At 33.4% G+C, this 22434-nt stretch overlaps 2 protein-coding genes across 2 annotated transcripts; one reads left to right on the forward strand and one right to left on the reverse strand.

Moving 5' to 3' along the window:
* Positions 1-2740: 2740 nt before the first annotated feature.
* On the reverse strand, positions 2741-9333 carry LOC132560896 (ribosome biogenesis protein BRX1 homolog). The gene is made up of 10 exons (XM_060225602.1): positions 9211-9333; positions 8045-8156; positions 7289-7332; positions 6857-6927; positions 6460-6509; positions 5948-6021; positions 5600-5650; positions 4408-4543; positions 3737-3831; positions 2741-3608 (listed from the first exon to the last, which is right to left on the reverse strand). The coding sequence occupies exons 1-10, from the start codon at positions 9331-9333 to the stop codon at positions 3432-3434; spliced, it is 933 nt and encodes a 310-aa protein (XP_060081585.1). The 3' UTR covers positions 2741-3431.
* Positions 9334-9679: 346 nt separating this feature from the next.
* Positions 9680-21992, forward strand: LOC132560425 (polyadenylate-binding protein-interacting protein 1-like). Its single transcript, XM_060225093.1, has 11 exons — positions 9680-9944; positions 11101-11222; positions 12186-12278; positions 13890-14123; positions 15403-15515; positions 15764-15872; positions 16416-16541; positions 17326-17441; positions 17621-17747; positions 18180-18469; positions 19347-21992. Exons 1-11 carry the CDS (start codon positions 9815-9817, stop codon positions 19435-19437), a joined length of 1551 nt encoding a protein of 516 aa, XP_060081076.1. The 5' UTR covers positions 9680-9814; the 3' UTR covers positions 19438-21992.
* The last annotated feature ends 442 nt before the right edge of the window (positions 21993-22434 follow it).

Genomic DNA, 22434 nt, shown 5'->3' on the forward strand with positions numbered 1-22434 from the left:
TTCTTGGACGAGTGCATTTGCTAACTGGGGGAGGGTATTTGGGGGGGTTACGGCGATTGCGAATTCTTCTGTCTAGTTCATCCCACAAATGCTCGCTTGGGGACAAATCAGGGCTATACGGAGGCCAATCTATAGGAACAATGTTCTGTGTCGCAAGAAAGTCTCTACAGACTCTTGCAACGTGTGGTCTCGCGTTATCTTGCTGCAAGGTTACATGATGCTGCCTAACAAACGGCACAACATGGGGCCTAAGGATCTCATCCCGATAGCGTACGGCCGTTAAATTCCCATTGACTATCACCAAAGGTGTCTTCAAACCATGGGAGATTCCCGCCCAAACCATAACTGATCCACCCCCGAATCGGTCATGCTCCAAAACACAGGCGTCAGCAAAACGTTGACGGCCATCTGCTCGAAATAACGTGAATCGAGATTCATCGGTGAAGAGCATGGACCTCCAATGTCTCATAGGAAAACGTCTGGGCATATGTGCCGTCAACCATTGCATACGACGTGCTCGACGTTGCGGTGTTAGTGGTAAACCAACGTACTGTCGCCTTGCACGCAAATTAATCCGATGGTTATGATTACCAATCGTATTCCTTGCCGTTTCAGCAGCCGTTAACCTCCTGTGATCTTGGCCGGTCATCGACTCTTCCTGTGGCGTTAAGACGTGAAACTAATCGACTAATAGTCGATTTGAGAACTCTGAAGTGTCGAGCGACGTGAAGTCATAAGCATCGCGATAGCACGTCCTCTATCAACCTGTGATAACCGTGGCATAATTGTAAAAGGAATTATTGTTTGCAAAAGTATTGGTGATGATGTGTCTCGATGTTAGTGATAAATTGATACTGGTTTGAATGAAAAAGAACGCATATGTTTGTACAGGCACGGTTTTTGATGTTTTTACCGTGCCGGATGTGCATAGGTTTCTCGTCACACCTGGTTGATTTTGAACATTGATTTGGGTGATAGGCAGGGTGCACTTTTATTTCCGCAATTTTTATACAGCTATGTATATTTAATACAAAATTAATAACAATTTTCCAAGTTGCGTTTTTTTTCCGTTTCAGTATATAAAGAAACACAATTTTCACGTCATTGCTCTAAAAGCTCCATTGCTTCTGTGAATCAAATCAAACATCACGTGTTCACTAGCATTGCCTTTTGTACTAGTTCAAGTTTTGACCTAAGGTGGTTAAAAAACTAGGTCAACTTTATCATAAATAGAAATCAGCTGAAATTTTGATGTCATCCCTCTACAGGCTGAAATTTGACTACAGGAGACTTCAGTTGTGATAAAATACCAAATGCATCGTCATCCATAAAAAACATCAGCATATCAAGCACCTTACTGATCATTTTGGTAGTTTATTAGACCATATCTATACCAGACATTCACATCATCAAATTGAACACCATTTTCAAGAATTACACAGACCACACTGCTATTTATGTAACAATTTTACTACTTTACAACCGTAACCCACATTTGCACTGCAGAAGGAACAAATGCAAATGTTTGTGCAGGTTTTCATTTACTCATACTATGTCAAACATATTTGAGGCATAAGGTTACTTGCATTATGTACGATACTTTATGTATATCAATAATAATTCTTTCTCTTGTCTACAGTATATTGTACTGTCATTTTTGTATGCCAGCCTTGGATCAAATCAATACTGACCTTTTCATGTTCCATGTAAAAGTTTATAAATGTAATTGCAGGTTCTGTATATTTACATAATAGGTATGAAATATGTGCTGAAATATGAATTTAAGAGTATACATTGTCATAATATTTACCTCCTTTTTCTTAGCACCAATGTAATGATCTACCCATTTTTTTTTTTTTTTTTTTGTAATTCTTCAACATTTGAAAATATCAAAGAACAGATAGCCATATATAGGTAGATTCTATTGGACCTGCCTAAGGTCAGGCAGGTTTAAGAGAGTCAGGTGTACAATGTATGACAAGTGTCCAACAGCCTCAGAAATAGTGACTGGTAACAGATTCAACTGCAACAAATACAAGATGCATGGTGACAAGTGGCTTTGCTGGAACTGTGCACTTCAAAATAATTTGATCACAAAATCTGTCCTAATAGGATAACAGTTTTGGACACTAACTGATGGATGTTGCACGATTTACTGTTAGTACCCTCTGATTTGTGACATCAAAACATAACTATCGACTACCAATACCTGGAAATTAACTCATATGACGTACATGTATAACTTTACATTTTCTCTATCAAAGTTATCAGGATATCAACATTGCAATTATGTATTAATCTGAAATACCAATGAATCAATATAACATCACACTTATCCTGAAGTCTCAAGTCATTATGTTTATAAATAAAGTTTTGCAGTTGAACATGCACCATTAGGGGTGAGAGGGAATCCATGAAAGAAATCAGAGAAAGAAATACAAATTTAACATAATGATCCAACAATAAGCCCACAAACAGCATTTGCTCCTTTATAGCAGCGTTTTCAACTGGTATTTGATTGTCCGGTAATAAATCTATCTTGACTTTGAGTCGGAGACACTTGTCAAGTCCATAGGTTTCTTGATGGATAAATACCTACAGCAAACTGTTAAAATTCAAGAATGCTATCTATGGGAACATATAAGACACTACTAGTGACTTATGAAACATGTATAAAGATGGACAGACCATTGAAAAACGAATATTGAACAATCCATCAACAAAAAAAAAATTCAAACAGTGCTTTCTAATACATCTTTATTAATACATGTACCAAGAACTGGAAATCAATGTACGTTATTTGCTGAACTTAAAAATGAAAGTGAAATAGGTATTTTGTTAATCAAAATCAATTCCTTTCTAATGAAAGTGCTTGGTCTCCTAGGTTATACCTAGGTTCTGTATCCATCTAGTCGTACTTTGGTATACAACACCAGTATTATGTATCGTCTTCATACTACTTGAACATTTGAGTAGCACCAAGCAAGCCATTACAATAGCTTTAGATAATCCATTTGGATATTACTATCAAAATTTGTATTATATAAGACTTGGAAAGAGGAACTTGTCTGTCCTATTGAACTTTGTGAACTTTTCAACTGATAAACCAACAACATAGCATTTTGTATCTCCTTGATAGAATGAACAAGATAAATGATGTGCCAGCATCACAACAACTTGTCTTTCAAAAGCACCAAGTACCATCAGTCATATATTTCAACATGATGGATTGTAGCTTAATATTATAGCTAAGAATACAGATTCTGTATGCTAGTTGTTGTTGAGGTTTATCGCAACCTGAAGCACAATCTCAGATGAAGAAGTGAATCTCCACCTACTGATGTACTGAAGGTGATGATGATCATTCATCACATGACAACAAGTTACCACCAGGATAATATTTCCGATATTGTAAGTTTTGGAATATTTCACTATGAGTTTCTGCTTTTGGTTTTGCCTGTAGCATCCTCTGGACGAATAACCTGGAAAACATCGTCTGTGGGATCCCTGTTGTATGGTGCATCTGGTTGTCTCTCCTCTAGTGACTTCTTGGCCTGAACTCGAGAAATATATTTCTGGGCAAATTTTTTGTGCATTTCTCTCCGCAACTGAAACAGAGAAAAAAACAATGATTTAATCAAATACACCATAGCAAAATAATACTTTCATCAAATACATTGTAAAACAGATTTGATTTTCACTAAGATAAACATATTAAAGAAACAAATCTTCTTACCTCATTGGGAGATCTGTATTTAGGGTTTTCATACAGTGTAGGGCCACCAAAACTACCTCCAAATATTTTGATTGGATTTAACACAAACCTTGGACCTGTCAAAGGAAACGTGGGGAATGCATCAGACTGTTAGGTCAAAGGGTTGAGGTAAATAAAAAAATGTGTTATTTAGTGACTCAAAGTATTTGGTTCAGACTTGATATAATGCACAAGGACAGAACAACCCACAGTTGTGAGGTACGTGTATTTAAAAGAAATCACCTCAGATTTTCATACGTAACACTTGACATAATATTGCAGATAGACATTCAGGATTCCTATAGACGCCACTCCCCTAACTTTGTCTTTACCACCCAAATGTTGCTAATAACCAGATCTTATTCTCATCCTCATACATATTACATGTTTCTATCCAGAATAGCTCTAAGGTTTTTCCACAGTTTCAAGATTTATAGAATGGAAGAGAGACTACAAAAACATTATCCATCTCTTGTTTAAAAAAATATATACATATTTAGAATCCTCAAAATCATCTGTTGTCTGATGATCAAATTAACTCTGACCTAACTGACTTTATCTAATTGATTTATAATGTTTAAAAATTCCTTACAAAGAAACATGACATCAGATTTATTAGGAGATACTATATAGAATGATAAAGGACTGCTCACCTATTTCTGCTAAGGAACCATCCTCCTCTAGTATCTGATAATTCCTGAACCAGATTCGATTGTCTACTATGGAAAAAGTGAACACATGGTCAAAGAAGGGCTGACTTTTCGGATGGAAATTTGGTGTTCCGAAGGTCTGGAAAAGAATAATTTTATTGAAATGATAACACTAGGATTATTGCAGGAAAATATCTCCTTGTCCCTTGGACTCCAGAATAAATTACTTCTATCTATGGTTCAATTTTTTGCCTGTCACTTCTAAGCAAATCATCAACTACACTCTATGTATGGTACCTTGAAATAAAATTTAAGAGTCCTGGGGTGGGATAGATGTTATACTGAAATAGACTTTACTATTTTAAATCATTTGAAAAATAAGGAACTTGGTACACAAGACAGACCAAAAGGAAAATTGTACATAAAATAATTCATATGAATCTATTACACTGAACTATTGTTCACTTTCCACCTGCCATTAATCTACCATGATTTGACCACTTAAATCTGTTGAAAATGATCATCCTTCTTCATACTGGCCATATACTGCGGTATATACTGACTAGGTCTCTTAAGCTATTTCATAGAAGCTGTTCAAAGCAGAAAAAAAGATACCAGATGGACCTCCTACAAAATCCAGATGTACTTAAACATGGACAGACTTAAATAATGATTACCATATACTCCCTTACTCCCTACCCCTTATTAAATTGTATTCATCCCGAAATAAGCCACCCTCACCCAACACATCACCTTTGACCCAAAGGAAGGGCTTATTGCAGGACAATAAAATACTGTGAAATCATTCATTTTTGTGGGGGTTTTATTTTCAGTCATTTTGAGGATACACTTTATCCACAAATTCATATGGATAGGAACAGTACAATTAGTATAAGCATATATATTGTGTGAAATTTTCCTCAAAATCATGTGTTCACAATAAAGTATTTTTTGAAAACCACAAAAATTAAGCCCCACTAAAATATCAGGAGTTTACAGTAGTTGTTGCATTTGTTTGTAATTCTATCGAACAGCAATATATATGAGTGGCTTATTACCAAGCATAGACTTATTGGCATATAAATATAGTAAGAGGGGGTATTTCTTAACAGACAATGATGGCACAAGCTCCAGGTGGTTAACATAGACAGGAGTAGTGATAGACAATTTTATCACGAAGAAGTAAAATGATTACCTGTGTGAAGAGTTCCTTTAACAGTGACCAATGGGGTTCTGTATCAAACATCTGTAAACAACAGAAAACATCTCTAAATGAAACTGCTGCAAATTGAATTTCACTAGTGTTACAGTTATAACTTGTAACAGTAAAATAAAGATAGTGTTCTGTTTCTCTGGTTAACCTCTTAATAACATCCCCCGCTTTACACGCAAACAGATAGTGTTCCATGTGTAATGGGAAAAAATAATAAAATGTCAACAAGCGCTTTTCTAATTTTCTTAATTTTTTAATGGATCAAATCTGTTGTCATCAGTAAAACTATAACACCTTTGATGTCAAGTTAATACTCATTAAATAGCTTACCGGATCAAATGAGAGTAAAGGTCTAGATCCCTTCAAACAGTTCCCAGTCATTTTCAGTTCCATCATGGTATGTACTTTTAAAAAAAAAACTCCAATTTTAAACATTGTACATTATGAAATTTTCAGTTGAATATATATTCTGTGGTTAAGAAGAAAGAACTCTGTCTACTACAAATGTTTTTATTGCAACCTTTATCTCTTAAATAAGCTAATGCTATCTTTCTTTCAGTGTAAAAGTGTGATCATAAAGTCATTAAAGGTAAACAAACCTATGACCATAGTAAGAAGCTGCCATTCACATGCAATATGTACACCATATTATACAGATAAAAGGCTATGTAACTGTAAGACAAGTCTGTGCTACCCTAAGTCATATGATGATGTATAAGTTCCATCCAAGTTGTATCTCTACTATCAAGATGGAAATCTAGGACAGTTAAAGAAATCAAACAAATGGTGATAACACGGGAAAGTAAGGCAACAGGGCTAAAACTAAAATCCAGCTAACTTACCATTTTCGACCAGAAACTTTCCTGATGGACCTGCTGGACAATTTGAAACCCTGAAAAGTAAATTTTAACTTAATGTCTTCAAACCGAATATATGATGTGTGGTAAGGGTTACTCAACCTAATCTTATTTTACTTGTCAACTTTTAAACCTTTAAATTTCGTTTTTACCCATAGAAACAGGGGCACTGACTGAGTCAGTATTTATGTATCGTCCACACAGTATCAAACCTACTCCAAACATTTTCAGCATATAACAGGAAAAGACATCTATCTAAATGTGTTTGTCATATCTTTACTCCTGCATGTTTTTTTTTCTTCTTCTAATTTGACTGTTCAACTATGTAATAGCATTGCCATTATCTCACCGTAAGTGATGTTGTCCTAATATGAGTACATACCACATATACAGATCTTTCTTCTTTTTAGCTTCGAAGAACACACATTTGCTGCAATTCTTCATTTCACAAATCTATAAAGTAAAGAAATTAGATAAAGGTTACCTTTAACAAACACCACTCCCCAAAATGTTCTAATACATATGACTCGGGTAACCTGGGAAGAGGAAGCTGGATTATGGTTAGTTCTAAAAAGAATAACTTATTCATCCAAAAATAGTGTGTAAAGGAAAGAGGCTAAGACATTCAATATGTGTACAAATCATTTAAGTACCGGTATTCCAGCAAACATTGCCAAATTTTATCAATTGACATATTCCAGTCAGCACAAATGTGATTGTGATCACAAGAATGTTTTCTGTCCTGCTTCACCCAATTGAAATGTCTTAATTTACACCAATAAAATCATAATATACAGACTTTATAAAATCTTACCTCATTGATAACAAACAGCTGATCTTTTCTGTCCATTTTTGACTCTGAAATAGGATAAAAGATATATTATTACTACCTTAGAATATGTCAAATCACTCACCTCTGTCATTTAACTAGTCACTCACCTTTGTCTACCAGTCTAATTAGTTAATATCACTATGAATTCTCCCAATCTGCATCATGGACTTAAAAACCTTATTTCAATCCAGAGTCTATTACCAACAGCTACAAAAATGCTGCATTATATTTTGGATTGTTGAAATTAGTAAATTATTCTGATATCGGAACTACAACACTCCACAACATTTCCATCATATTGCCTGAATCAGGCCGCTAGGCATGAAAAATGTTAGCAATAACTACTTTGTTTGATTCTATACATCTATAAACAAAGTGTTTTTAAGATTGAAATATGTCTATGGATTTCTTTGATGAAGAACAAGTTCTCACAGTAACTGTCTCTTGATCTATTCATGTTCCGAGTTAAATGCAATCTTCTGTGATACTATATGTATATTGGTGACTACCTGATCTTCCCAATTATTAATTTGTCAACTAAGCAGACACTATGTATACTGATTTGGCAAACATCATGCATCCTTATTCCTCAATATCAGTTTGTCAGAATAAAAGGTATTACAACACAGGTAAAATATCAAACATTCATAGATATGCTACTTCAACTTGTGTTTATGATTTCAAAAAGACTATGAAGTCATAAATAAACATCAATGCTATAACTAGAATAAAGGTTACCTTGTTTACTGTGGGCCATTAAGGATCTTAAATCATTCATCAGATACCGAGTTCTGTGAGATATTCCTCTAGAGCTAAACACTAATACTCTCTCTCTGTTTGTCCACTTTGGCTGAAACAAAAAAAAAAATCACATGTTACATTAATATTTATCAGTTTCCCTTAATTCTATACATAAATGTTCCTGTGATCATATCATATCAAAAACACATCTAAGGTTTGGTTGCCCTTTAAAACTCAATGATGCTCTGGGGAATAATGTAAATCAAAATGTGATCAGAGGTCTCGTCTGGGCTTTCCAGATTGCTAAATCTAGGACCAACTCAAGCTGTCCGTGTTCCAATGGACAGGTGGAATGATACAACAGGTTGATTTTTCAAACATTGAGGTGCTACAAAGACAACAAACAGAACATCTGGGAGGAACATCTTCCTCAGCTATCAAAAGTGAAAACCAAACTTGTTGAATAGTTGAGATTACTCAACCAGTTGATATTATGTTTAGAATAAAGGATGTAGGAACAAAGGAGGATAAATTGTATAATTATGTATAGGAACTCATGGAGATATTGGCCAAAGCTTACCAATTGGCTTGGGAAAATATCTGTAAGACCCAGGTCAGGCAGAACTTACGATCTTAACCTCCCTCACTTCTACATAAGAGCCTGGGGATGCAGTCTTTAAGTTAATAATTTCAGGTAAGCGAATTTGAGGTCGTATCTGTGGATCTTTTACCGAAAAATACTGGTATTTCACTGATCAGTTTTTAAATAAATCTTATAGTATAACACATTTCAAGTGATGTATGTATTTGTTTGGGGCAGTTCATCAACATAGCGTAGCAAGCGAAAAGTGATTCTGAAACCAGTGAAGGGGTCCGAAACTAATGCACCTAGGATACTAAAAAAAGTGCATCGTTTATCAAATTAAAATGGTTCAACATGATATCAAATAAGTACAATATGATGTTTTAGGTCTCTTCATGATTCTTCGTAAACACCGAAATGGTACTATGTTACCTCGAAGTGCCGAAATGATAGGTGCCGAAGTGACCAACTAACGACTTCATCAAATGCCGAAACGTCGACGATTCATGATCAGGACAATATTTCTTCTGTTACAGTCGCAAGGAACATGACTGGTGTGTTAGAGTCTCAAACTTATTACCTGTTTCTTGGGAGGTTCATCTGATGATATTACAGGTGGAAGCACGACCGCATCTTCGACATCCTTACTTTTTACATCACCTCCCACACGTGCAGACTCACGAACACGTTTTCGCTTCGCCATCTTTGTTTTGCAACTGATTAACCGCGGAACTAAGCTAATATTTTTTGTTGTTGGATTGATACCATTAACTTATTACTAACACACAAGATTTATAAAAAAATATAATGCATATTATTTTATAGGTATTTTTGCTTTTCTATATTTCTAATGATAAATAGCTGTGATACGCTTGCATTAAAAAATAATATTCTTGAGTCATTTAATTAAAATCTTTTGAGACTAGCTGTTTACACAGGACCAATTTTTGCTTTCGTATTTTTTTTCACTTTGAGTACTCGTATCATAGATTATTTTTCACAATAATGAAAAAAAACTTCTGGTGCATCACTTTACCTGCTGCTCGGGCAAAGACGCATTTGGGAGAATCTTTCGTATGCTATTTTCGTGTCAAAGTAGAATAATAGGTTGTGCGATGAAAGTTGAGTTTGTTTGGAGGGGTCGTTATTAGTATTTGAGTGTAACAACTTTTGAAATCAACAGCATGTCAGAACATGGAGGTAACAATCCGCCATCTGGCAATTCTCAAAATGTGACTCTCTCACAAGATGGCAGACCGGGCCTCAGAAGACCGATGCCAGATACACAACAGAGGTTGCTGAATGGAAATCCTGGTATTGATTTTTCTACAACTTCGTCAGTTTATTCATGATATTTACTTAACATTTACACATCGTAAAAAGTTATATATTTGATAGATTTAGCGCCATTTACATTTGAACATCGAAATACATGTGATTTAAAGGGAAGAATGAATAAAACACGTTCAGAATCAGAGTCTTCTTGGCATACATTAGACCTTAACCAAGGTGTAAGTACTTTATTTAGCAGTAGCAATATGTATATTTATTGTATTCAAACATTAAACCGACGTGATGACAAAAATCACATGGGCGATTCGGGGTGAACTGTAATCAGAGAGCAGACTTTTTGAAGACCTGTTTTGGTCTCCCTCCACGAATGATAACAAGAAATGTAGTCAAATGTAGTAAATTATGAATATGCAAAACCATGTACATGGTATGCAAGTAACAGGTTTTGGTTTTCTTAACGATGTTTGTAGGTCAAAAGCATATGGATTAATATATATTTCAGAAGGGGCCTTTTGTCTCATTTTGGGAAGCAAATTTTCTTGAGTTAATTGCAGATTTGGTGAATTATTCATTTATGTAATTATTACTTCAGTGTCATTTTGTACTGTGTATTGGTTTAAATTGTTTTTTTTTTATTATTATTTCATTTTGGTTGGAAAATTAGGGTATTGAGAAGGAAATTTTAACTCAAGTAATTTGGGCATATAAGGAAATAATTTAAATTGGGAATGATTTGACCCCCATAAAAAGCCTTTGAATAGAATTGAGCATTAAATCATTAGCTTACAAAAATCATGTTGCTTTTAATTTGCTCATCTGAAATATGTTGTACTTACCGCATTTATTCAGCTTATAGTATATAAAGTCTCAATATACAACAGTTCCTTTGGTTGATAACTGGTAAACAACAGAACCAGATGTACAATGTTGTGCTACAAATGCTGTGTTAAGACCTTGATATTGCCACTGAAAGCAGTTTTCTTGACTACTCTCACAAATTTATTTTAATTTTTAAGTACACTGTTAAAGATTGACACCTTTTTTTTAATTATGGAAAACAGGCAAATTTCCATGGAGGTAAACAAAAAAAAGAAAAGAAAAAAAACTTATTGCACTTTCAAAAACTGTTTACACTTTCAAAAAGTAATGTTATGCATATTGCAATGATTTGATGTAGGAAGTGGTAACCAACAAGTGATCAGCTCTAAGAAGCCAGCCGTACAGCTGTCGGTGAATGCTCCAGAGTTTGTACCTAAACTCAGCATGCCACCACCACCTCTAACAGTACCACAAGCACAGGTAAATATTTTTCTGCTACCCAACTATTCTTTCATATCGTCTGCTTTAATTACCATAAACCTTTTTCACTAGATTTGCAAAATTTTGGTTCTTTTTGAGGTTTTGATATAAAAGACTTAATTGGTAGGTATATGATAGGTTTGTCTTTTATATAGTTGTTTATTGCAGTTAATAACTTGCATTTAATGTCCATAGAAGGAAATGCTTATAACAATTACTAGCCAACTTTACTATTTAGGTGCTGAAGTCAATTTGATAATTATATACACATCTCAACACAAAAGTAAGCCTTGATAGCAATAGAACCCTTTTTTCATACTGTACCTGCTGATAATGTTGCAATGGAACATTGTGTAAATAACTTAATATATTGTATATTGAAGAATGATTCAAGGTATTTTTGGTGAAAAAAAAGTAAAATTTAAATTATTTCATCATATTGTTTTCCTAAATCTTGTTTAATCAATCTACTTGTCAGATTCTTTTCTACACTAAATGAAAGCTAACATACATGTGTATGTAATATTGATACTTGTCAGATTTACAGAGTTTTGTGTATTTCTATAAGATAAGACCTTTCAACTTCAGGCAGGTATCAAGAAGATTTGTTTTCCTAAACTCACACCAGGATTTAGACAGAGAAAATATTTTATCATTGCAAATGTAAATTTATTAACTTCTTTTTAATAAACTGTTTTGAACTCTACGTTGATAGGACAGCTTTGATGATGCTTACAAATTGTTTGACTTTAGGGAAGCAGTCATTGTCATGTTTTATTTGAGTTCCTACTTACATGAAGAATTCATGTCAAACTTTTATCAAATTTATTTGGATGTTACATGTTGAATGCCTATAAGAGGTAAAAATACTCATTCTTCATTGATTACCTACTTGTTAGTGATTTTTAATACATGAAAGTTTTTTTCCAATTCCAAACACTACTCATTGGTAATATTTTTCAGGCGGGTCAAGGGGATGGTTTAAACAAGCCTAATCTGTCCGTCACAGCAGCAGAATTTGTTCCCAGAGGTCAACCAGCTTACACGCATGTGCAGGTAGTGTCTTATCTATGACACTTACTCAACAACATGTGATACAACGATTTCTTCATCTGGTCACCATGGCACAAATTTGTCTGCAGTTTGAATTGCTTGGATTGGAAAATCCTGCTGTGTCGACAAGTTTTTCTTCATTCATATTTACCTATGTTTGACTGCATGAAGTGACGTCTTTGCAGAAATTTTGTTTAATCACATATAACCAGTCAATACATATGCCGGAAAGATTCTGACATTTCTTTGACTGTTTCAGTGTGACCCTTAGTGTATCAAATGTGTAAATGATATTACAGAGTATTATTAAACCTCTCATTGTTGACACAAAAAAATATTACTAAATCTTCCTTGTGGATAAGATTGTTATTTGTTCAAATGATCTGGAAACATTGTTTCCAATTTCATCATTATACTTTGAAGTTGGTATACTGGAGTCAGGTTTTCTGTCTGCTTGTTGCCAAAAAATTGTCTGAAGTAAAACTGTATCTAACAACAATTTTAGATCAGTGGTGTTGGAAGCAGCTGGGAGTTAATTACTTTACCCCAACATATGCTTTCTGCTTCAAAATTTTAAAGTTTTAGGTTAAGCTTTTTAAAAGCTTCAAACTCTCAGTATACAACCCCTATTCCTCCTATTTGGTTTTTACAATCATTAGAGGTCTAAGATTGATATCAATGTTACAGTGGTTCATGTTTTTTTTATATATATGTATAAATTTATCTAGTGATTGACTTGACCTTTGTGTTATGAAAGTCTGTAATTCATGAGTATACATTCCATACCCCTCCTATTTGGCAATTATAGTGATAAAGCATATTTGCAGTGACTGCTGTTCTTGAACTTGGCAATCTTTGATTGCTTTAACTGCAATCTCTGTGCACATGATCAGCATCTAAGACAGTTGTGCCCTTATGATTTATTTCTCTCACTTCAATGATATATATGCCTTAGAAATTGTGAAACATTAATTGACTTCCAGTCTGTCTACATCTGTGTCAGTTTTGTGTGCGTGACTGCCCATCTGCCTACCTATCTTTCTGTCAGTCAAAAAATTCACTAGATTTTTAGGTATCATGTTGACATATTGTGATCTCATTTTGTCTGCTCTCCACCTGTAAACTTTTTACATTTTCGACTTCTTCTTGAAAAAACCACTGAACCAATTTCAATAAAATTTGTCAGAAACTAAAATTGTTAATTACATGGTCCAGGTGGGGCTTAAACGTTCAAATTGACTGAAAATTCAGAAATCTTATTCTCAATACCCAAATATGGTAGAATCAAACTCTTCATGGATGGAAGGGTTTAATGTGCTTTATTAAAGCAGTAAATTTTATGACCCAGGGTTTCACATTTCCTCATATGGGAGAGGGTAAATTTTGCGATGGTTTTTACAATCAAACTTTGAAAAAAATACAGGTTTAAGATCCTTGTAATTTTTGTTTTTCATAACAGTTTTTTCTACCTCGCTTATGAATATCCAGTCACAGTTGCAATATGGGGCTACAGGTATGAATGAATAATAGTTCTTCTCCAAATAAGAACATAATAAGGGAATATTTTGAACCGCTATCCAATTGTCTTGACATCTCTTTCAATTTGTTGCACAGAATAACCTGTTTGAGGATTTTCAAAGACTGGTGAGCATCACCCCATCACACGTTAGTGCACCAGTATCAAAACCTACATCTGATAAAGTCATCAATGACTTCAAATCCATGCTGTTCAACATGACCATTCAACCTGGAAATATAGAGGAATACCTCAGCTCCATAGTCAATATCATGAAGAATGTCACAGATGAGACTGTTGTACGGGAAGTCATTGAAATTCTTTTTGAGCAGGTATGACCTCATGGAGACCTGTGATCTTATCTATTTGGAGTGGACTCTTATGTTTTAACATTAAAATTGATTTTCTTTTTGAAAATGAGTGAAACTGGATAAATGTGTCGTGTGCAAACCTCCCTTGATGGGTGCCAAAATCCCATCAAGTATTTGCTCATCTTTCTTATTGATCTCAGAAAAATATGGCACATATTTACTTCTCTTAAAAACACCTTTGTTTAGGTTTCGTTTTAGGGACCAGTGAATTTTGTCCCGGTTTCTAAATATTGATGTAATGACACCTGCATAGACAAGTTCTAGTTCAAAATTGTTTTTGTTAAAAAGAGATTGAATGGACATAAATGAATAGACTCAAATATTAAAAGTAATATTATCTGATGTATAAAATACAAAGAAGTATAAAAAAACAGATAGGACTGATGACTTGAGGTTATAATCAACTATCCCAGGAACATTATACTTACATTACTAGTAGGAATACAAGAATATGGTATGGTAACAATATCAGAATATTACTTTAACAAGGTCAACACTGTTCAACACAATTTTTGAAAACAAATTGTAAAAATGAGGCAGATATTTTTCAATTTTTCAAGAAATCTGTTGTGTTCTCTAATGTAATTCAATAAGACCTTGTGTTTCAGAGGTAAAAAAATATAAAGTAGGAGTTATTTGTTGGCATTAGTTGAAAATAAAATGTCCATTTCAAATTTTGGTTGTAGTAAAGCACAATTGTCCCTATGTTGAAGAAAAGTTGCTAAATCAAAGCAGTTAATGTATCAACATCACACGCTCTTTGTGTTAATGCTGAGTAGAATATCTACCAGTGGTATAGATAAGTCATTTGATCATGTTGGATGCTATCTTATATTAATGCTGCATGGATTACTTAAATACTCTTGTAAAACCAACTAATTTTACTGTAACTTTGAAAGCTAGTTAACTGATATTGATATATATAATTTATACAGAAATTTCACACAAGGGACATTAATATTGCAATGATTGTTATTGAAAGGTCAATTCTTGAATTCAGTGCCTGAAAAAAGATCATTGATTAATGTTAATGTTTTTCTTAATGTGACTTTTTTTCTGATCAATCCAAAATTATGTTAAGCTGATTTTCCCACAAAGTTTGTTCTTCTAGAATATTGAGAATTATATAAGGTTATTTGGCTCTGTAAAGAAAGAGGGTCTAAATACCTGTGGCATTAATTAGAAACTTATTTTTGTTACATCAATGGTAAGAATGTCATATTGTTTGTTTTCTTTACAGTGCGTAACAGAACCAAATTTTCGTTACACTGGAGCAAGAGTCTGCAAGCACATGACTAAAGAGCTTAAACATGTTAGGGCATTTGTTAATTTTAGAGGCCAATTTCTCACTAGGTAAGTTTCAGAATACTGGATTCTGAAAACTGATTATGTTAGAAATTTCTGAAGAATACAATAATCAATATTATGGGAAAAAAACAGTGTCGAGAGCTTTGATGATGTCAAATATTACTATCAGGTAAATAAATTTCTGTAAAATTGACAGAAAATGTTCAATACTGAAATGATTTTTCTTTTACATTATCATGTGAATGGATTGTTTACAGTGTGTTAGTGATTGTTGAACCTGTCTTTTTTGCCAGATGTAAAGAAGATTATCTAAAGAAGGATGATTGGGCATTGAGTGCTGACACCATCCCAAGGCTATGTGGATTCACTATGTTTATTGGAGAACTGTTTCTAAATCTAGAGGTTTGTTATTCTATTTGTTTTCTCTCTTCTAATATACATAATTCAAAGACCCATTTTCCGTTGCCTCTGTCACTTACATGCTGCTCTATTACTTATTACATTCATTATAGTATATTATCAATATCTCCTAAATAAGGAATTATCATATATGTGAACAGTGTTGAACTATTCACTCATGTGACAGCAATGTGTGAATACTTTTTATCTACACTTGGCCCTCCTGATCCATGTAACTTGACTCCATGAAAAGGCCCTATAGTATTATTGAAAGCATATGATGTTATATTATGGTATATGTGGTTATTGTAATTGAATTTGCTTATTATTTGCTTGAAATTTACTATGGATGCAAATTTGCATGTTCTATATTCATGGGGTTTTTATGTAACATTAACTTATTAATGGTAAAAATTCAATTAAGAACTGTACCTTAGAATTTGTTTTCTGGGCAGAAAATACAAATATACTTTGAAATAAATGAGTAATAGTGAAAGTAAACAGATTAGTAATACAGACTCACTTTCCTACAATTTTATTTTACAGGCTGAAAATCCTGATGGAACCACACAGAAGATTGGTATATTAAGATTTGTACTGCGTGATCTTCTGTTAGCCCTCTTATCAAATCCAAATGATACAACCGTTAAGTCTGTAACACAACTCTTAAAGGTAATTCTGAAAAATTGACATTGTTATTAATTGCGACATCATAACTTTTATTGAAATAATCAGAGGTTGGTTATTCTTTAATAGGAATATTTTAGTTTCATACCTGTATGAAAGCATAACCTTTATGCAAACTGAATGAATGTGTAGCACATAAGTTATTCTGTCAGTCCAGCATGAAACTTAAAAATATTCCTGTCAAAGCTGATAATTAATTTCATAGATAGGTTTCAAAAACATAAATAACACATAAATGTAGAGATTTGATAATTTCATGGATTTTATAACAAATTCCTACGCATAACATTATGTGACATCATTGACAGCTAATTTGTGCCATTTTCAGTCATTCAAAATTCATTCGTGAGTGGGTTGGTCACATTCCAAACAGAAATGTCTAAAAGTATGAAATAATATATTTTCCCCTGATAAATCTGTTATTGGCTCACATGGCCTGGTGTCCATCAGGTGCTTGTTGTCTGACATCAACTTTATTTTAACATCTTCCCAATAATGTATGGACCAAATGTTTTGATATTTTGCTAGTATGTTCTTAGGATGAAGCCCAACAAAGTTTGCAAAAAGAAATTACCTTGACCTATATTCAGGTTCACAGGGGTTAGATTTGTTAAAACCATTTAACATCTTTTTCTAATGAACTAAAAGATCTGGTGAAGCATGATTTTTGTCTGGTTCATCTTAGGATGAAGCCTGACAAATGAAATGACCTTGACCTATATTTTACAGTTTATGATAAAGGCTCTATATGACTTATTTACTATTTCAGCTAACTGGTTCAACAATAGAAGATACTGCTCATTTAAATGACAAACCAGAGGAACGAGATTATAGTAAAGTGTTTCAGCAATTACAACAAGTACACATGTCCCCCGATCTAAACCAGTAAGTATCTGTGTGTAAGTTATATCGTTGATGTTCTTTATCTTAAATACCATTACCATGTAATTAAGGCTAAAGAAATGTGTTAAGTATATTAGCTAACAGAATAAGTTGTCATTAAGAAATCAACATGGTTGATAAGAATTTAATGAAATTCATTTTTTTTCACCAATGATTTCCAGGACTTCACATCTGTTGATTGAATCAGTTTTAAATCTGAAAGAAAATAATTGGGGGAGAGAGTCCACTTCGTCCACTTCCTCTCAGCCAGACAATCATTCTCAGTCATACTCCCAGGACTTCTCCACAGTAAGTTTGCCTGTGTCACATTTCACTTTTGTACATATTTGTTTTACAATGTCTTTTAGTGGTTTCACATAGATGACAAAGTATTTGCTTTCTTGTAAACTAAATCAATTATAAAAAGGATGTCACAGACTTTCAATGTTACCACAACATGTAGTCATATATTCATATATATTGAACAGTTGTTTCTTTCATATGGGAATTTACAAACAACTAATAATTGCATACATTATTCATTACTATTGCAAGCATATATAAGAAAAGAAGGGAAAAGGAAAGGGGAAAATTAAACTTTCAAAGAAGGAATAAAGATCCAATCATGGTGGGCACCAAGACCTCTGTAGGATCTCTTGGATTTCAATCAATAAAGTGTCAGATCTAGTCTTGCATATTGCATGAATGGTGTCAAAAACTGTTTTCAAATTGTTTGGACAGAATGAACCAGTATTCTATAACCAGCAAGGACAGACAATATCACGTGAAGAGGCAGGTTACTATGATGAGTACACAGACTATATGCTGGAACAGGAGGCAGAAGCCTATGCTTACATGCAGGGAGGTGACAGTGGCTATCAGAGCAATTATGGCAACAACATAAGCAGTTATAACCCCTCTCAAACTCACAACCACAATGGAAACAGCTATCATCAACAAAACCCTTCAGACTACCAAACATGGTCTTCAAACCCTGATGATGTATCCTATGATGATTATAATTATTCAAAGTGAGTATACTGAAATATATTGCAGTCAGCTAATTTCAATCTCTATCTATAAATACCCCAGAGGAAGGCAGTTATTGTTACTCTCATCCATACAATTTGTCCCAACACCATTTTCTGTTTTTTTGGGGGTGAGATGGGAGGAGGGTTTTTTACGTTTAGGGATAATGATTTCAATTCTGAATCCTGGTAAAGTAAAACAGAATTTTAGGTAGAGCTATTGCCCTTTCACCTTTGCACTGGAATATCGTGCAAGATTTCTGTAAACCCTTTTTCATGATTTTCAAAAATGATGGTTTCAGATTTGGTTATAACTTCAGTCTTGGGCATTTCTGATCAAGTTTAAATCCTATTTAAAAACCCCATTTAAGGTAGAATTATGGCCCTTTCACTTGGAATATTGTGCAAAATGGTTATTGTCCAGACTTTATTACCATATGATCGTAGATAATGGATTTAATTTGGTGTGTATGGTTTCAACCTCCAGGTTTACAGGTAAAAATATGACTAGCAAATCATAATGTATTGTGATGCACTGAGACTGTTCCATGATATCTATATATCACCATTCATGGTTTTGACATGAATTATGTCTCTGTTCTGAATGGAAAACTATCACAATGGATAGAAGGATAAAGATGTGGAAAGCTTAATGCCATCTTTTGTTGCCAGCTGATACAGGATCTCACAAATGCTTCATTTTTGGAAGCATCTAATTTTAAAAATTGTGAAGGGCCAGTTCAAGTTTAGCTAAGATATTTATTTGTTGTGAATCCTTAAGAATTAATATGAAACTCTGAAAATGTGATTTATTGTGGTAATGACAATTCTGAACAAATAAACATTTTACATTGTTGATAAATTATGGGTCTCTCTCCAGCATGGTGAATTATGATGAGAATTACATGGATGATGAGATGGAGGCAGCTTATGAAGAGTTCTTGAGTTCCCAGAATCAAGGCCACCGATGACAACCCATGGATACTTGTATTTATACTGGAGGTGATCAAGTGGCACTGTGTGATAGTCAGACACTATTCTAGTGAAGAGCAGCTGTGTTTTTTTTATTTTTTTTTTTTTTTGAAATCCAAGTATCAGTCACTTCAGGACGTGATGCATTGGATTGGGTCCTTTTGTTGTGAAATGAGTCCAAACTCAATTTCTAAGAAACGGGTAGATTTTAACAGAAAAAAACCCAACAGTTACACTTGGAAAAAGTTCAAATAGACTTGTGTTTATGGCTTTAATAGCACAAGCAAATTATTATAATATCAAAAGAAATGCCATAAAGTATTGTGTATCAGTTTATAAAACGACAGCAACTTCCTCATTATAAAGCCATATTTAGTATTGCGCAGCCTCATGTCAAGATCCAGCAAATACTGATAAGTTCATATAAACGAATTCATGGAATTAGAGCTGTATGTTCTTTCAATGGTCAGTAATGATGTGAACCAATGTGCCAACCTGTTCGGTAGTTGATGGAAAAGTTTGTACATTTTTATAAAAAATTTATCAAGAATTGATACACTAACACAGATGTGTTGATTTGTTTCAGTTAATCTTGTTAACTGAAGCAGTTCAGATGTATCATCTATGACTTTTTGCTTTGATTGTGTCAGACTGTCACACACATAGCATATTTGTGAATATTAACACAACTGGTGGACTGAACAAAGGAATATTCATATATTTGTCACATGAATCTAATGAATATTGATACTTTGTGAATATTATTCATCAATTTGTTTGAAGAATAACCAATCTTTTGTCTGAAAAATTGGATACAGAATGATGAAATGGATGTTTTACATGTTATACATGTACATGTATCTGTAAAAAAAAAAAAAAAGTGAAAATGTTGAGGAGAAAAAAAAGCTACTTCCATTTGATGCCATTATCACTTAACAAGTACGTAAAACTATTTTTGTATAATTTGTGTTTCTATCATGTGACAAGATTTGTTACATGGAAACTTCATAGGAATCTTTAAATTATGCTGTAATAGAATGTTGTTGGATTATGATCATTATACTGACTGCTCTACTGAACCAGTTCTTTGTAATGACATGGTAACAGTCCAAAGTAATGTGTGAAACAGAAGTTTACATACATGTAGTATACTAATAAGTAAAAGTGAACTGTGTTGTATAGATATACAGGACTATTTACTGTCAGAATGAACGACATTGTATTGCAGATTCGCTTGCTTCATTGTAATTACCTGGTTCAAAAAATATGAAAGGAATGATAAGGTGCCTTCAATTGACTAGAAATGGTACTAGGGGTTCATTTTTAACTGACAATTGATAATCCTTTGTCCTGTGACATGTTCTTGACCAATTAGAAGGCGGAATGGCAGTTTCTGCCTTGCAAAAAACAAAAACAAATTGCATAGAAAAATAGTAAAATTTTGATACTTTAGATATATATTTTTAAAAAATTCAATAATGTTCATTTATTTTGTTGTAATATCTTACTAAAACTGGCACTGATAGATCCAAAAGAATAGTTTTGTTTCCAGATTGACACAGTGATATGGAAATTATCTTAAAAATAATATTCCCAAAATGAACTAAATAGACCTTTATCAAGTAGACAACTTTTATAAGGTCATGTGTTGTGTAATGGTATACTGACAATGAGTTGTACTGTAAATTAAAACTATACTTATTATAATAGCACACAGTTCTGTAGAGTTGAACTTCAGAGTTCACTGTATTGAATTGTGATTGTGTAATGTACAGCAACATAATACTGTAGTGTACTGCAACATTACTCTGCCAGGTACAGCAACATTAAACTTCATTGTACTACTGAAGGATTTATAATGAATTTTCAGAGTACAGGATGAACTGCAACATTATAATTCAGTGTACAGTAGCAGTATACTTGTACTACTGTATTATACTGCAGTGTACAGCAATATTAAATTTCAGTGTGTAGCATTATTATTCACAAGTACTGCAGTGTACGTCCTTATACTATGGTGTACTGTAATGATGAATCAAAGTATACCAGTTTACTTAACTGTGCAGATGTACTGTATCACAGAATTTTATTGTGCAATCTATTACAATGTCCATTTTTGTTTTCACCAATCCATAAAATTATCAACATTGCATGAAAAGTCCCCAAATCCCCAAAAAATTGTGATTATGAAATCACTGTAATGTACATGAAGTGGTAACATTGTGAATACACTATACAGTGTTGAGGAAGGTAAAAATTATTTTTCTTGCATTTGACAAAAACTTATTTATAGATAGATAACATATAGTAGTGCTAAAAATGTTAAACACATATGCAAATTGCAATATTTATGTTTGTAAAATATTTACAACTTTTTATTTTAGTTCAAAAACAAAAGTAAAGCTTCCAATAAGTTTATATTCATAATTTATTGTGTCCTATTTTAGTCTGTTGTAAAAACACTTCGTTTTCAGCAATTTTGTCCAAGTGCTAGCAAAGTGCATTTAAATGGAAGATGATCGGAATATGACAATAAAATTTCCTACTGAATGATTTTATGGAGTGTTTTGTTTGTATTATCCCCATGCAAAGATAGCAAGTACGGAAAAGTTCCAGTTTGTAGGTACATGCATATACTTAATACTGATCCTTGCACTTTTAACAGCTTCCTTCCTTGAGAGATTTTGGTCAAACTTCACACTCTTTGAAAAGACCTTAATATCTTGGACAAGTAAGCATTTCCCTGTTTTAAGATCAAAGTCAAGGTCATTATTACTATTTTTGGAAAATATTTAGCGCTTCAGTTGTTTCATTCCTTTAAGAGATTTTGATCAAACTTCACTCACAACTAAGTTATATTACATTTAAGTTCGAGTTTGAAGATTGTAGGGTCATGGTCAATGTAACCATAACTATTTTAAGATAATCCTTGCCAGAATTCGTTTGACTTTATTCCTTGAGGAATTTTGTTCAGCTTTGCTTAAGTTGAGATGGAA

The sequence above is a fragment of the Ylistrum balloti genome, unplaced genomic scaffold (assembly GCF_031769215.1).
Source record: "Ylistrum balloti isolate Yb309-2 unplaced genomic scaffold, AGI_CSIRO_Ybal_v1 Utg369668, whole genome shotgun sequence".
Taxonomy (NCBI): Eukaryota; Metazoa; Mollusca; class Bivalvia; order Pectinida; family Pectinidae; genus Ylistrum; species Ylistrum balloti.

What these genes read in the sequence shown, in the direction of transcription:
- LOC132560425 (XM_060225093.1), top strand. Translation starts at nt 9,815, where the DNA reads ATGTCAGAACATGGAGGTAACAATCCGCCATCTGGCAATTCTCAAAAT. An exon ending in TTGAAATTCTTTTTGAGCAG is followed by an intron (nt 14,124 to 15,402) that starts GTATGACCTCAT and finishes TTTTCTTTACAG; the next exon opens with TGCGTAACAGAACCAAATTT. An exon ending in CTGTAACACAACTCTTAAAG is followed by an intron (nt 16,542 to 17,325) that starts GTAATTCTGAAA and finishes TTACTATTTCAG; the next exon opens with CTAACTGGTTCAACAATAGA.
- LOC132560896 (XM_060225602.1), bottom strand. Translation starts at nt 9,333, where the DNA reads ATGGCGAAGCGAAAACGTGTTCGTGAGTCTGCACGTGTGGGAGGTGAT. An exon ending in TAAAGGAACTCTTCACACAG is followed by an intron (nt 4,544 to 5,599) that starts GTAATCATTTTA and finishes ATTCTTTTCCAG; the next exon opens with ACCTTCGGAACACCAAATTT. An exon ending in AATACAGATCTCCCAATGAG is followed by an intron (nt 3,609 to 3,736) that starts GTAAGAAGATTT and finishes TCTCTGTTTCAG; the next exon opens with TTGCGGAGAGAAATGCACAA.